Source organism: Dermacentor albipictus, chromosome 1, assembly GCF_038994185.2.
Source record: "Dermacentor albipictus isolate Rhodes 1998 colony chromosome 1, USDA_Dalb.pri_finalv2, whole genome shotgun sequence".
In the NCBI taxonomy this organism is placed as follows: domain Eukaryota; kingdom Metazoa; phylum Arthropoda; class Arachnida; order Ixodida; family Ixodidae; genus Dermacentor; species Dermacentor albipictus.
The window spans coordinates 396,915,551-396,931,342 of NC_091821.1; the positions used below are offsets into that span (position 1 = coordinate 396,915,551).

General features: G+C 41.9%; 1 protein-coding gene across 2 annotated transcripts in view; it reads right to left on the reverse strand.

Annotated features, from left to right (window-relative positions):
- The window catches only part of LRP1 (LDL receptor protein 1), a 207,062-nt gene that overhangs the window by 109,246 nt on the left and 82,024 nt on the right, over positions 1 to 15,792 (reverse strand). For both annotated transcript variants that reach the window (XM_070532085.1, XM_070532084.1), the window contains 8 exons: positions 13,326 to 13,503; positions 11,607 to 11,728; positions 8,743 to 9,030; positions 7,987 to 8,115; positions 6,503 to 6,640; positions 4,858 to 4,983; positions 4,571 to 4,700; positions 3,792 to 4,109 (listed from right to left, as the gene is read on the reverse strand). In XM_070532085.1, the coding sequence (XP_070388186.1) occupies positions 3,792 to 4,109; positions 4,571 to 4,700; positions 4,858 to 4,983; positions 6,503 to 6,640; positions 7,987 to 8,115; positions 8,743 to 9,030; positions 11,607 to 11,728; positions 13,326 to 13,503 (1,429 nt within the window). The remainder of the gene's footprint in view (positions 1 to 3,791; positions 4,110 to 4,570; positions 4,701 to 4,857; positions 4,984 to 6,502; positions 6,641 to 7,986; positions 8,116 to 8,742; positions 9,031 to 11,606; positions 11,729 to 13,325; positions 13,504 to 15,792) is intronic.

Consider the following 15,792-nt stretch of genomic DNA (forward strand, 5'->3'; position numbering starts at 1 on the left):
TGACTGCCCTGTTTAGTTCTTGTTGTTTTTTGACAGCAGCTATATATTGCTATGTCGGGAAATAAAACACTCAGTTGTTAGTGCACCTACGTGCTGTCTCGTGTTTCCCTTCTTCGTGTGTTGTTTTATTCGGCGCCGTTTTTGTAATCATGCTTAACCAACTAGCCCACCAACACATGCTCAGTTTTGACAACAAAATTCAGGGGTGCGATCATTACACGAGTGCAGTCATTATGCGAGTAAATACGGTAATAAGTCTGAGACGTCTAATCAGAATAAAAGCATTCATTTGCCACTATATTCTGTTTATGCCTTGTCTAGTCACTGCAATAGTCTACATTGTGCATGGTTTTACTAATGTGCTCTTCTCATAAACTTCCTATATGCACAAAGGCAGCTGCATCATGCTTTGCTATTCATTAACCTCTCTGTCTCTTCTACATTTAGTTAACGAATTTTATTGCACTAAATTTTGGTCTCATTCTTGCAGAGAACAAGTCATTAATTTCAATATGCAGTGGTTCCTATGCATACGAGTTAGCAGCCATTTCTCTGCACAACAACTATTCAATATTGAATTTAAAAATAGTCGTCCTAAGCACTATTTGCGAACTGAAAATCCACATTTGTACATGCCTATAGAAATGCTGAAAGTTATTGTTCCGGAACATGGCCCCAGTTACCTAAAGGTTTGCGCAAGTGAATACAGGAATTTCATGTAATGTTGATATGAGCCAGCTGTCCTGCAGACAAAGAAGACGTTGCATATGGTGCATCCGAATTTTTAGCGGACGCGGACGACTATGCCACGGACCGTCCGGATGCAAGCGCATCCACATGGCGGACGAGGCCCTAGCAGACGACAGTGCCACAGAGCTGGATTACTCTCGACCGCAGCCTCTGCGCTGGCTAGCAGCAGTCTGGTCTGAGAGTTTCTTCCGCGAATTGTGAGAGTGTTCGACAAAATGGAGGCTGACAGAAAGCGACGTTTGGCCGCGATGGCTGTTGTTCTGTCAGAGATTGACGAGGACTTTGATTTGCTTCCATGAAAACGACGTTGTTGACGGAAAGACTGGATAGTAAGGAAAAAATTGGGGATCCAGAACCTGCTCTACGAAGAGCTCCTGAAGACTGACCTCGACGAATACCGGAGGCTACTTCGTGTAAGGAGAGAGCAGTTTCTGCAACTGCTGTCACGCGTGGGGCCCCGCATACGAAGGGAGGATACCGTTATGCGCCGTTCAATATCGGCGGAAACACGGCTGCAGGTGACACTGCGGTACCTTGCTTCAGGTAAGTGTCACACGTTTCCAAGTTATTACGGAGAGCGCCGTGGTAAATGTATATCGGTTGAAAACTGAGCTTGGTGCTGATCGAAGGCCGCTACACAAGTGTGTTGAAGCGCACTCGTGTGGTAGCGTACGAGCTCCATCGCACCCGAAATATCCAATGCAGATCCAGATGGTTCGCCGATACTGTATTCATTTACTGCTCTGAAACAGCCAGATATCAGATGTAGTTGTTGTACACTTCCTACTTTTTTTGTAGTCTGCTCGCGAGCAGTTCACTGTGATTTCTTTTTTTTTTTAATTACAGGAGAGAGTCACTATTCCCTGAGCCGACAGTTTAGGCTCGGTCATTCAAGTGTGAATGACATTATACATGAAACATGTACTGCCATTTACGAGGAACTGGGAAGCAACTTTATAAGAACACCCCGCACAGAGGAGGAATGGAAATATGTGAAATAAAAGGCGGCGTCATCGCACAAGTTCATTGTTCAATAGACGTGAACGACACCAGGAGCTACGAACCACTGAAACCAGGCGCCAGCAAACGAACTGATGTTTACTGCAATGCGGCTGTCCTCGAGCAGGAGAGAAGTGTACTGGTTGCCAGACACTTTTCTCCTGGCCAGTTGAAGCTGCAGCTTTACCCCGCCAGAATCTGGATGTGAAAAACGGGTTGGTGTTATCCGTCCGCACGGCTCACGGAAGAGGCGCGGACGAAGCACATCGCCGATGTGAGGTCACGTGACGAGCCGTCCGGCCCTGCACATCCAGATTCGGTCCTTCGTCTGGATGCACCAATAGCAGACAGGAAAGAGGACGAGCTGTGCCCTGTACCTCCACCAAAGATGTTACAGGGAGATGTCACAAAGGGTTTGCATACAATATTTACACAGTGGCGGTGAGTGGCACCACAACAACAATGATGGCGGGGATTGTATTGGATTGGATTTCCTTCTTTGATGGCGCGTACCCACTGCAGGGTATTGGGCAAGATTTGGATGGTATTAGGAAGATGTTGGTAGTACAAAAGCTGTTAAAAGTTTCATGTGGAAACGGATAAAAATAATGTTTGAAGAACTTAAGAAAAACGTCTTGAAACAGCTATGGCTTCCTCATCGCCCGAACAGACATACCTGTGGTAGTTGCCAAGAGAGGAGGCTCCTAGAGAAAGGATATTTAAAATGGAGAAATTTAAACCAAGTTGTGTGAACTTTGGTTCTAAAATGTTTTGCCTTAAAGCAGAAAAACCCCGGCAGAATAAGAAAAAATTATCAATGGTTTCATCTATGGCACACAATGGGCCCAGAGGGGAGGGTGCCAGACTTGCCCTGTGATGATAAAAGTTTAATAATGGTGTTCGACAGCGTAACCGGGTAAAAATTACTTCAGTTTTTCTGGTGTGAGAGGAATTTTTGCGCCAAGGAATAGGAGGTGTCGATATACTGAAAAATTTACTATCGCTGGATTTAAAAAAGTCTACAGCAATTGCATATCTCCTGCACTTAGTAGTAGTTAGGTAAGCTGATGCCGGAACTAATGATAGTACAGGGCCATTGAGGGCCACTCTCGTGAGACTGTCAGCCATCTTGTTAATGTACAATCCCTTATGACCACGCAACCAAAGTAATCTAATTAAATTTACGTGGTCAGGCACTAGAAAATTAAGTGTACGTAAAAGGCTAGCACCTCTATTTGTTGTGAGTGATGTACACAAAGCTAAAGAATCTGTTATTATCATTATCGTCAATATTGATGAATTTAGCTTATGTAAGGCTAATACTATAGCTAGAAATTCAGCCTGAAATACAGATAAGTAGTCCAGAATCTTAATTGAGAATGACCAGTCTAGAGTAGGAGCAAAAATGCCAATTTCTGATCTTTTCCACACTGTGAGGAGTACGTTGCAATGACTGTATATATACCTAACTCAATAAATGATCCTGCAATAGTCCATTTAATATATTTTGAGAGATAAATTTTGCATTGTTAGGGTAGATGTCATCATAGATTGTTTGTAGACTCTCTCGCACATCACAAATAGGTGGCACCTCCCAAATACGTACATTTAAGGGATTAATCAATGTTTGTACAAAGACCACCTGTGGTATATCAAACCGGGGCCAGTGTACTGGGACTGTCCTTTTTCTCGTCTGCTATGCAACATTTTCGTCCACAGGACAGGTGGCTCATAACAATAAAAAGGAAGAAAAATGCCTGTTAGTATTGCTTAACTTCTTTCATCTCTTGCGCTTTGATGACTGCCTCATACATCATGGCTTAGCAAACAGAGAGTGATGGCTGTACAATAAGGGAAAGACGGAGACATTTTGAGGCATGAAAAGCAAGTGGGCTGAATCAGTGGTGAGTATGGAAAAGATAGCTGCTTGCTATAAATGTGCCTTCTGAAAACTCCTATTAAGAGCACATGATATTAAAATCTGATTAGAGCTTGAAACATTCTTACATGCTAAGCAAGTAGGCAAGTAGCAAGAGACTTACGTGTCAGCCCAGTAGACATAACTGCCATGAACTGCAAGTGAAAAAGGGTTCTGGAGAGGACGATGCGAGTCCTCTGTCTCTTCCTCCTCCGTTCCCGATGGTGTTGGAAAGACAGTTTCACGTCCCGTGCCATCCATGTTGACCCTCTCAATTGTGTCGGTGCGCGAGTCGCACCAGTAGAGTTTGTCTTCTTCAAAGTCAATGGCCAGGTCATTCACTAGCTGTACTGATGCATTGACAAGGACAATGCGGTTTGAGCCATCCAGAGCTGCCCGTTCTATCCTTGGTGGTACACCCCAATCACTCCAAAAGATATACCTGTGTGGTAGCAAAACAAGCAAAAACGGATGAAGACAAAGCACCCACACTGCTGACAGCAACCAAATGTACAACATGTGAGCTTTAGCAAAACATCATAAACTTTCGTAAACACTGGTTGTATATCCTGGTCACCTCATTTACCATGATCTGCTACATTTCTTGAGAATTCTCTAGCAAAAATGATGTCGTCAGAGTTCCGTATAAATAATGCAAGCTCCCTCAGGTGAAAGGTCATCGTCTCATGCCAAGCTTTCCAAAAATATTTCTGCGCCACTGTCAATGCTGATCATGGCTGTGCACTTGCCAAATAGGGAAGACAACAACTACAGCTTTTCAGGTTATCAGTCAAGTCAAATGCCTTAAAAGAATTTCATATCAGGCTGATAACACACAAGTGCTGTTCCCTTCACTAATATCCAAACAAGAGAACATGCTGCAGCAAACAAGCAGGAACTTACCCTTTGTACGGATGCACAACAATGGCCCGGGGCTTATCCATGTTACCAGAAAGGAGAACATATCGGCCGGATCCATTGAGCCGCGACACTTCGATGACATCGTACGAAGGGTCAATCCAGTACATGTTGCCTACAAAGGTGAAAGTTTGCACACCCTTATACTTGGCTTCATTTCAACAGATTCACAGTGTTCATAGTTATTCGTGCAACAAAGAACAAACCATTGCCCTATCCTTCGACCTCATTTGTGCTCAATTAGCCAAACATATAATTTATAGAATGATTACCTGCTACCCAGTCAATTGCAAGTCCTTCAATGGCATCAAGACCACTAATAACAGTCTCTCGTCCAGTCATGTCTCTGTGGATTCGTGTGATGCTTCCTCCTTCTGAATCCACCCAGTAGATGTATTCTGAAAGAAAAATAGATGTGCAAAGAAAAAAAAAAGGAAGACATCAGACAATAAACAAGGTTCAAAACCGAGTCACCGAATCCTATGGTGCAGGCAAAAACAAGGTTCCTACAGACAAGCTGCACAAGAATATCTCATAAAGATGCAGTGGTGCTGCTGTCAGATTGATGCAAGAAGAAGAGATGGAATGTCCACGGTGCCTGAAGTGCATTAATAATTCCTAACGGCACTATTGCATAGCACGCAACTATAAAAAGAAAAAGGACAGAGAAGGGTAAAGGGTGCTCTTTACTCTTCTCTGTCTTTTTTTCTTCCTACAGTCGCGTGCTACGCAATACCGCTGTTATAAACCACGACCAACTCGCCCGAGCTTCTAGCCTAATATGCATGAATAAGTCCATGTTCATATTAACGACCTACACAGTAGGGACAAAGTCCGCAGACACGTGCTTAGTCAAAAGGCAAGATAAATAGTTTGAGGTAAGTTTTAAAAAGTTTCCTCCCCAAGCTTATTGCTGAAGATAGCAGATAGCGAAAAACAAGTAGAAAGCCAGTTTACGCATCTGCTCTCTTTGCCTACACCCATACGTTAACTCATGTCACAGTCCCCACTTTGTTTAGAAATATGCAGCTTGCTTACAGCCACAAAACTACCCAAAATCAAAAGCTTGACAGTGATGTTGGCACCAGCCAGCTTCTATTACTACAGTAAGAATACAAGCAGTTATTTGGCATCAGATGTTATATGTGCAGCTGTACCTGACTAGTGTAGCAAAACCAGCCTCCAGACAGTCCAAAAGTAATCCGCACTAACACAAGCATTCTAGTTCACATGAATAAAGAAGTATCAGTAAATGTAATTGGGCTAGCTGGTCAATGCTTCCAAACAGAGAACTGCAGCACTGACAATGACACATGCACTGGAAGGATCTTAGGATAGGTGACTGTTTGAAGGAATGGCTTCACTTGACAAGAATTTGGGTGCACAGTGCATTTCAGGTCAGCTAACTCTAACAAATGCTTGTTTTCTGTGCCTTCTTAGTTCCAGCATATATGACAAAAACTGTCAACTTCATCCCCACAGCCCACCCTCTCAGTAGAGTCTCTTCTATGCACATTCGTGACACACATCATTTCTTCCTACCTACCCTGCGACAGTTCTTCCCCTTCACCTTCCATAGCCTACCCTTGTTCCTATATACTTCAAAGAATCACAAACAAACCTCGGGCAGTAGTTAAGATGGAAAGCTGGGCTTGCTAGTTTTAATAGTCTCGCATACTTACAGTGCCAGAATACGGACACACAGCAAGAAGATTGACGAGAAGACACAGCAAGGATCAGTGCCTCTCCTGTCTTTTTGCTGTGTTTTCGTTTTCTAGTGCTGTAAAACCTCCAACCCAAGACAACTTACCCCTCTACAGAATTAATTCGACAGTAATATGCCTTTGCCACAATATATATCTCACGCTTTCAAAACTGTCTTGTGGAATATCAGGAAACCACAATGTGACTACCAACCATCAACAAAGTCAATAGATGTTGCCATGGAGACTCTGGAGATGGGAGCCAGCACACGCTCAGATGGTGATGATGACAACACCAAGGAGTTGCCTCGTATCTCATAGTTGATGGAGTACAAAAGAAATTCAGCGTAGCCTGAGAAAAAAAAAAGAACAATTTTAAGAAACACAAGGACAACTCGATAATTGAAGCAGCATACCTCTATACCGGATGAATTTTTCAGAGCATACAGAGTATATGATCAATGTGACGCATGACACATGTTACGGCACAGAACAAATCTCTGACATAAAAAAATTAAAACGTTGGTGCACCGAAGGGTGAACAACACATATTTTTTAACTTGCAGAAAAAATGTAATTCTGGGGTTTCGTGTGCCAAAACAGCAATTTCATTACGAGGCACACAGTAGTGGGGGATTCGAGATTAATGCTGACCACCTGGGGTTCTTTAACATGTATCTAATGCACAGGACGCAGGCAATTTTGCATTTCGCCCCCATCAAGATGCAGCCGCCATGCCCGGGATTCAATCCTGCACCCTCAGGCTTAGTAGCACAACGCCATAGCCACTACGCCACCACAGGGGGTAAACTTGACGAAACTCTAATATGTGCTTCTCGTACTTTTCAAGTACAAAAGTAGGGATGAAGTTACACAAGGTATCTTAATTTTAAGGTAAAGCTGGTATAAAATGCAGGGCCCAGGGTCATCCACATTATCACGACATTATGACATCGAGTGAGCAAACTTTGCTGATGCCGTTTAGCAATAAGGCTAGGTATCGCAATAGTGGAGTGGGCCAGTGTATCACGACGTCATGTGACACACGCACCTCCTAAGTACCGAAACTGGTTCATGGCAAGAAGTACCACAGTAAATAACTGAGGGCACTTTAACACTTGCCAATATTTTTTCTAGAGTTCCAAGGCTTAGACTTGCATTTATTGCCAAAATATTGCAATCTGAAAAAGTTGTGTCAGGTACTTCTGTGAGGTCAAAGCAAAAAGGCACGATGAACAACACAGAAAATATGAACGAATGAGCAGCAAGCATCGTCACTGTGCAGCAGTTCATACATGTGTATGGGCATGGATTATGTGCGCAGTACACAGTAAGTTTTGTCTTATATCATGTGCAAAATCTTGGGTAATTTTGTAGAGATGTGTAAAAGTTAGCAATGCGTGCAGTAAATTTTCAGTTGGTCAATCAGTGCTTGTTATATCATCTCTGCCTGGTCACTTGTGTGTTTTTGCTGTAACTGCAATGCGTTATCAGCCTGCCCTGAGTGCCTGCCTGTTCTTTGTTCACAAGGTCAGAGATATTGATGTTGATTAGCTGTCGGTTACAATGCTGACTGCACTTAAACCTCTCAAAGTCATTTTGAAAAGCCTTGTGTGTTTGCACTAACAATATCTGTGGAATGTTATGTGATACACAATTAGTGAAGCTCTCAGTTCACACAATTTTTTTAATTCTTACCGACACACTTAGTCTCGTCACTTGGATCAGGCAGGAATCCAGTTGTGCACTTGCAGACCCTCGTAGTTTGTGATGTCGGCAAACAAAGGTGCGTGCAGTTTCCATTATTCTTGCTGCATAGATTTTCGCCTGAACATAAAATAAAACAGGCTGCCATGACAAACAGACCTACAGTACAACAACGGCGCTTCATTTTCTTACAGCATTAAAGAAATTCCTAATTATTGAGGCAGCTGAATCAATGCACACACATTGTAGCCAATAAAATAGAAAAAGCTTCGCAAATTCAGTCTTATTCATGGGCTTCATACACGCAGTAGAATCTCGATGAGCAGAAATCAGTTAACTGGATTGCCATGTAAATGAAGGGTTGGCCATCAGAGTTGGTTGGTACAATGTATTTCCAGAAATATAACATGGCAACAGCCTCCTTTACTAGGGTGGATGCTAGTCATAGCTATCAGTCGAGGTAGCTTTGCATCTCATTTCTGTTATTCGATATTGAACTGTTTGATTAATTGACCAATTACAAATGACCATAAATATAGTATGATAAGGAACTCTGAGAGTCTCAGAGGGTCAAAAGTAAATATCAAGATTATAATGTCAGCTAATGATGTGTAATTCTACTGTAAGCTGTGCTTTTAAAGGCAAACATTTTGGCATAGCATGACATACAATCTGCCGCAGTGATTTATGCTGCCAAATGACAATGGAAGTCTTCCAGAAAGAAAAAAAGGTAACAGTGCTCCTTACCAGTTTGTTGGCTTGCATCGTACACAGCAAGTGCAAGCACAGTATCTGTGTTGTTGCGCAGGACAGTGCCGTTTCTGGGGCTGCGCTTATCAGCAACATGTATGGCATAGTCGGTGGCCAACAGCAGCTGTGAGCCATAGATGGTGAGAGCGTGTGGCTGCTCTCCACCCATCGCCACATCCAGGTTCTCAACCACAGGATCTGGACTGGTCAGCAGCAGTCGCTGGACCATGCCTTGGTCACGGTTCACCCAGTACAAGTAGTTTGTTTCGAAGTCCACGGTCAAGCCTGCATTTCAAATCCCACAGAAATTGAGAGTTAAGGAAGTATAAAAATTTACAGCAGACTTGTACGAACTTGCAGAATCAAAACCCTATTTACAGAGAAGCTGCTTGCTTTGAGCAGCTGTAATAATAGTTTTAAATGCCTGTAATTAAATCACGTACTTGAATATGCGGCCTGCATATTAACTGTTCTGCTTGAAAACTTGACTGCATATAACGCTTTTTAGCGCTTGTTAAGGAATTTTTACAAAGGCAGTGATTTATCCACACACATTTCACTTCGGCAGACAATTGGCTATAGTGTACCCGCCCCCCGTTATCTTGGTTGCTTTCACAGTTCTCCATAGGCAGTCATAAATTCTGCATTGTTCCTAAAATACACATGTAAACCACACAAAAATACCGAAAAATTGAAGGGCCAATAATTATTTGTAATGCTGTAATGTAATGCTGGGAGCAGAAAATTTTCAGGACACATTGCAGTTATAACGCCCCACATTTCTTCAACATGTAAACTTTGTGTCATGCAGAATTATATGGGACATTGGAAAACAGTGGAAAATGACAGTGTGAGGCTTTTAAGCACTTGCTAAAGAAATTTTTTACAAAATGCTGTACTTGATGCGCAATTTGTTTAGCTTGGCACACAAATGTACTACTGTGGCATTCTCCCCAAGTTCATTGATCTTGATCTTGGTGGCGTTTTAGTTGTGCCAGGGAAGCTGGCTAAATTTTGTGCTGCTCGTAAAGCACACCCATAACGCTCCAAAGCACTTACATAGCAATCGATTGCAAAGGCCATAATTAACCCACACACATTTATCTTTGCTTACACATTACCCATACCCCTTAATTTCATAAAATATATAAACTAGATGGCTTGTATAGACCAGGGACAGCTGAGAAACCAAGTACAATCATTGTATCACACAAGGAAATACCAAAAGAACTAGGGTTCAATAATTATTTCCAAAGTGTACGTTCAAGCCAGAAACATGAAATTTTGCCACACATTACACTTAATATTTTCCATATTTTTGCCGAATCTGAATGTTTTGTCTTGTACAGTTGTTTTAGGAATATGGGAAACAGTGTGAATAATGACAATGTGACACTCTGGAACATTTGAATAAGTAACTTTCTCCAATGCCTGTAAATAACTTGCATAGATTAAACATTTATTGTTCGCGATTAACAACATGCTTTCTACTTAAACAATGTATAAACACCGTGCCTCGCATACTTCTTTAAGGAGACCAGGGGAAAGCAACTAGATACCTTGTACAGCAGATAAAAATTGGGTGATGACGAGTATTCAGTAATTATTTTCAAAGCACATAATTCCCCTACACACTTCAAAATTTCAGTACATGTCGCCCATAGAGGAGACCCCATTTCCTCCAAATATGAACTCTCTGTCTTCTTGGCCCTTTCAGGCAAGTGGAGAAACTTCTGAAGCATTTCATATAATGCCTCTAAATCGGCAAAAAAAAAAGAAAGTTTAGCAATGTTTATTTTATGCCTAATTGACACACACACACACACCCCCTTCAAAATTGGCCTGTATATTACCCTTATTATTGAGCACATTTTCTCAAAATATAAACTTTGTGAGTTGTGTAGCTTTTTTTAAAAAAAAAATGAAAATTTGCATCCTTCCAAGTGCCATCCTTACAAAACAAGAACTTGCAGTCACCGACAAGATGAAGAAACATTAAAATGCAGCATGTTGGAAACCGCATTCTTTCCTCATGTTGGAGAAAAGAGCATGTAGATAGCCAGTGGTGTTCAGTGAGATTATGGGGCCTGTTATGGGTTCCAAAATGCGTCCTTTAAACCCCTCAACTGCCTCAAAGACAGTGGCTTTAAACCTCGGCAGCTTGTGTAAACATGTAACAATCTCTCCTGTTCAAACAAGGAGCAATATTTAACCTATCAGTAATTCAGCAACAATCTTGTATCCCTAGAAACTTTAAAGGCTCAACAATGCTTAAATTGTCATGCACAATAAACGTTTATAGTGGTACTAGTTTCTGCTTGAAAGCAGCTCCACAGTGCAACTCACAGCCGGCGAGCTTTGTTTTCAGAACACATTTCCCAAACGTGGCAGTACCATTTTGCTTTAGCCATTCATGGATATCGTAAATGGGCCTTTCTTTATATACAGGAGGTCCCTTTTTTTTGAGCTAGCCCTTCAGGCATGCTAAATTATTAGACACCATACATGAGCACAAGAGACACAGCAAGTAACCACATGACCTGCTTCATGACCATGATGACCATTTCCATGACCATGACCATTTCTGGCTCAACAACTCTGCTGTCTTCAGCAAGGGCGCTGGATGAAGTGTAAAACAGCTGCTTATGAGTGTTTCCAGTTTTTCTTCTTCATTCCATTCATGTGCATCTAATTTTTTTTTATGATCTCCTTTTTCACTTTCTCCCTTTCCTTTGTTCTTGTTACCCAAATGATGAGTAGCTGGCCAAAACACTGTAGTTCAGTCAAACCTCTCAGCGTTTCCTCTACAACATCTCTCTCTAAGCTTAAGAACAAGTTCTGCAACACCACACAATACTCACTTGTAGATCCTTCAAGCTTTGGGTTATCAAGGCGTGATGTTAGTGTCTTTCGTGATGACCCATCCATCTTCGCAACTTGAATTCTTTCATGGGGCATGCCATGGTCAGTCCACATAATGAGCCTAAAAGAATGTTATAAATGACTATTTAAAACATGGTCCAGAAGCAGGTAAGAATTAACTACTGGTATGAAATTGTCAGTGGAAGGAGATCCCACAGTGTGGAAAGCTAGTGTGATGTGCACCCCTGCACGGTCCCGTCTGTGGAAGTCCAGCGGCATCAACACGTTATCCAAGGAAATGCATCACATTTCTGTCACAGAGCCACTGCCAAGTGGTCCCATTACATCAGCATGAAAAGCACCTGCATGAACCTTGGTGGACGTGCAGGTTGCACATAGCAGGTTACCATGGTTACACGTAGCTGTAGCAGATTGCATGTCATCCTACACCACAGTGTTCTCACTTAAATATGCACCAGCACAATTTGTTTATCGAATGGCTATTAACACAGTAATTTCAGCATGAAGTTTAAGTTCCTGGAGAGTGCAATAAACAATTAATTACCATCACCTTCTAATGTGACCAATTCAAAATGCATACCAACTGCAGCATGACCTTGGACATAAGCAGAAGGTTGGTTATGTCTCTAAAGCTGAGAGTGGTGTTTCTGCGGTACCACCCACTACTAACATGCCTCCCAACCCCATGACAATGCCTCCGTAAGCCCAGTCCACTAAACGTTCAACAAGATAAGAGGCAAGGGAAGGTGAGAAAGAGCCCCTGCATTACCCGAGAGGCCATAGTAAAGGACCAGATTTACCCTGCGGCAAATGCAAAGAAGCATACAGCACAATTCGGTAATGGCCGCAAAGCTTTTAGTGACACAGTCATTATGTGGCCTTCAACCACTACACCAGGCTGACTGGTACATGCGTGAATGCACGAGCGGCTAGCGATAACACGTGACCACCATCTACAATTTCTGCAATGTAACAAGCACCCTGTTTCACATACAAGACTACACTGCCAATGGTATACATTGGGAACTGGTTACGTCCAGAGATGATGCAATTAATGATTTGCTGCGCTATCAAGGAACTGAGTCTTCATACTAATACATAGTTTATGGAGCCGACAACAACCTTTAAAGGAAAGCAAAGTGGGATGCTGTTTTAAAACCATGGCTGCACCCACATTACACATCCTTCGTTCACATTATATCTGTAATATTCCATAAACATTTTCTGAGTCACTGAAAGTCCTCCTTGACTGCTCTATCTTTGTGGCCACATTATATACATGCAAACACAGTAGTGCAGCACACGATTTAATCTATAACTATTTAATCACTTGTTAGTAAGATAAACAGATTTACCGATAACCCAGCAGTTTCAATGTTGATTCGATTTGGGTCGATTTTATTTCCCTACATTGATACATACCAGAATGCAGATTTATGGTAACGGACAGTGGGATAAAAGTTGTGTTACAGCAGCTTGGCTAGCCCTGCCATGTTATAAAACCAAGATGCTTCCTTTCCAAAGAAGTATGGTGCATGACCCAATCTAGTGCCTCTTTCTCTATATCTCCTACCGTAAAAGTAAATGGCAAATGTTGTCAACCAGTGCACAAAAGAGAAACCAAAGCAGCAAAAAAAAAAATTCGTTGAAAAAAGAAGCACAAAATATGTTTTAAATATCAAAGATGTTATTCTCACCCCAATGTGGGATGAACTGCCAGGGAACCTGGAGAGTCCAGGTTGGTATCGATAATGGACGACACATACTCGCCATCCAGGCTGCAGGCAAAGATGTGTTTGCCTGCCTCTCCATAAGATGTGAAGAACATGTTTCTTGAGATCCAGTCCACAGCAAAGCCATATGGGTTTTCAATAACTGCATGGAAGCCATAAAGCCATCAACACAGCTTAGTTTTGAGAGCCTGAGCAAGTAGACATGCAATATGTTTTAATCAGAGCTACAGATTTCAGTTTCATTATTGAAGTGTGAACCATCACATACAAATCTTCCTTTAAGATTTATTCCAAAAATTTAAAAAGCTGCACATACAAAGCACACATTTCAAACATTTGTTTTCACTGCATATTAAAATTATTCGCCATATGGTAAGAAATAATTTTTTCTCTTTCTTTTTAGTTTTGGCATCTGTAAGACGTAGTTTCATAAAATCAAGTTTAAACTGCATTTTCATTGGCTGCCTGCCAGCAGCTTCACAGCATTGCACTAAATGTCCCAACTTAAATGTCACAAACTGGGGAGGTCCCTCCCCAGTCTTTGACTATGAGACCTCCTAGAGTTACTTTTTCTGTAAAACATTTCAATCGCATCAATAAACTGAAACTGAAACTTGCTGCACTGCATTACATTCCAAATGTTATAGCCCTGTAATGCAAAAATACAGTTCCACATCGAGAAAAATTAAAACAATTTCTTTTATTTCTGGCCATGGGGAGTACACTTGCAAAAAAGAAAAGCTAAAGAATGTTATTTCGTTTAACATTTAATTGGTGTAATAGTTCCACAATGATTAATTAATTAGTGACATGCTTTCTGAACCATTCATACTGAAACTTCTGTACAGCATATCAAAAACATTACTATAGGCTATGAGTTAAGTTTCCCATGCTTAAAGGGACCCTAAAGAGAAAAGTTATTTTAGCCGTATAAGTAAATTACCTTTCTACAATACAGAAAGAAAGTTTAATTGTACCGCAAGAAGATGCTTGTTAGGTCAGACAAGACACAAGAACAAAAGACGGCTGGCAACACCGCCTTTAAGTTCTTGCACCACACGGAGGAAGGAGACTGAGGAGAGGCCCTGACGTCACTCTTAGTGAAGCGAAAGTGAAGCCTGAAGTTGGCATTGCTCTGCCTATCGGGCCAGCTCTCCTCTCTTGTTTACATTTCTCGCGAAACCACACCACGCTGCGCGCAACCGTGCTGCTCGGACCCGCGCGCTTTGTAGCAATACTAAACAATCGTTAGCACGTTAGCATGATTCCACCAAAGAGGGCAAAATTTATCTCAGATATTCCTTTGTCCGTTGCCATTGCCATGGCATGGTACATTGCGTACAGCGTTGCATGCGCGTTCATTTCACGAACTTTAGTTTCTCCTGTCCCAGCTGGCCACAGCAACATCCGGGAGAGCACAGTCCAGATAATGCAGTGCAACAAAACACGGAGACCAACGCAAACCTGCCCGCGCGGCACTTTTGCCAGAGTACGAAACTTACGGAGCAACACGTGTGAATGCACAGAACAATAACAAAGCTGCCATTGCGGCCCGAAAGGCAGGGCCGCTACAGCAAAGAAATAAAAAAACAGCAAAACAAAGGAGGACCTACGACGCCATTTTCTCCACACTTTTCTCCTAGCACGCGGAGGGGGTAGGGCCTCTCCTCAGTTTCCTTCCTCCATGTTGCACCAGCTTGCTGTGATGTTATGGATATTGATGGCGTCAACTAGAGCCTAGTTAAATTTTAATCATAACAAGTCGATTACGTTATGTTTTAAAAGAGCCAAAGAGACTGAATTTAGCAAGCTTCAAAAAGTTCTGCTGAACCACAATGGCCCAAATGCAAAAAAAAAAAAGAAAATCCATTGAAATCCTTGGCTACACAAAGCCGTACTGGCTCTGGCATTTTGGAACTAAATTTTACAAAAGTAATTTTTTCCTTCATTTTCTTTTCTATAATCAACCTGTTACAATAAAATTAAAGCATCAGTTAATACTACTGGCCGCTGTTTTGTGTGAAGAACAAACTGTAGCCAATGTATCTGTAATTGGCGAAGGCGACAAGCTCAAGCGAGGCAGCCGGCACGGCAGAGCCTCCCGTTAATCTTGCCATTGTGCAGGTGTTTATGTGCTCTAGTGCTGGGAAACTGCTATTTGTCAGCATCCAGAAAACAGTGGACAGGAGGACACCGTACCGTGTGGTTGTACGATTATCACGTAAACCTGTTTATCTATATATAGATATATATATACAGTAGACTCTCTTCAAATGGAACCTCAAGGTACCAGAGAAATTGGTTCCATTTATCAGGAGTTCCATTTACTGAGAGACAAAGCTACATACAATTGCATTAACACAAAACCAACCAACCATGAGGATGGTGTTCCGTTTAAGAGGCAGTTCCATTTAAGCGATTTCCGTTAATC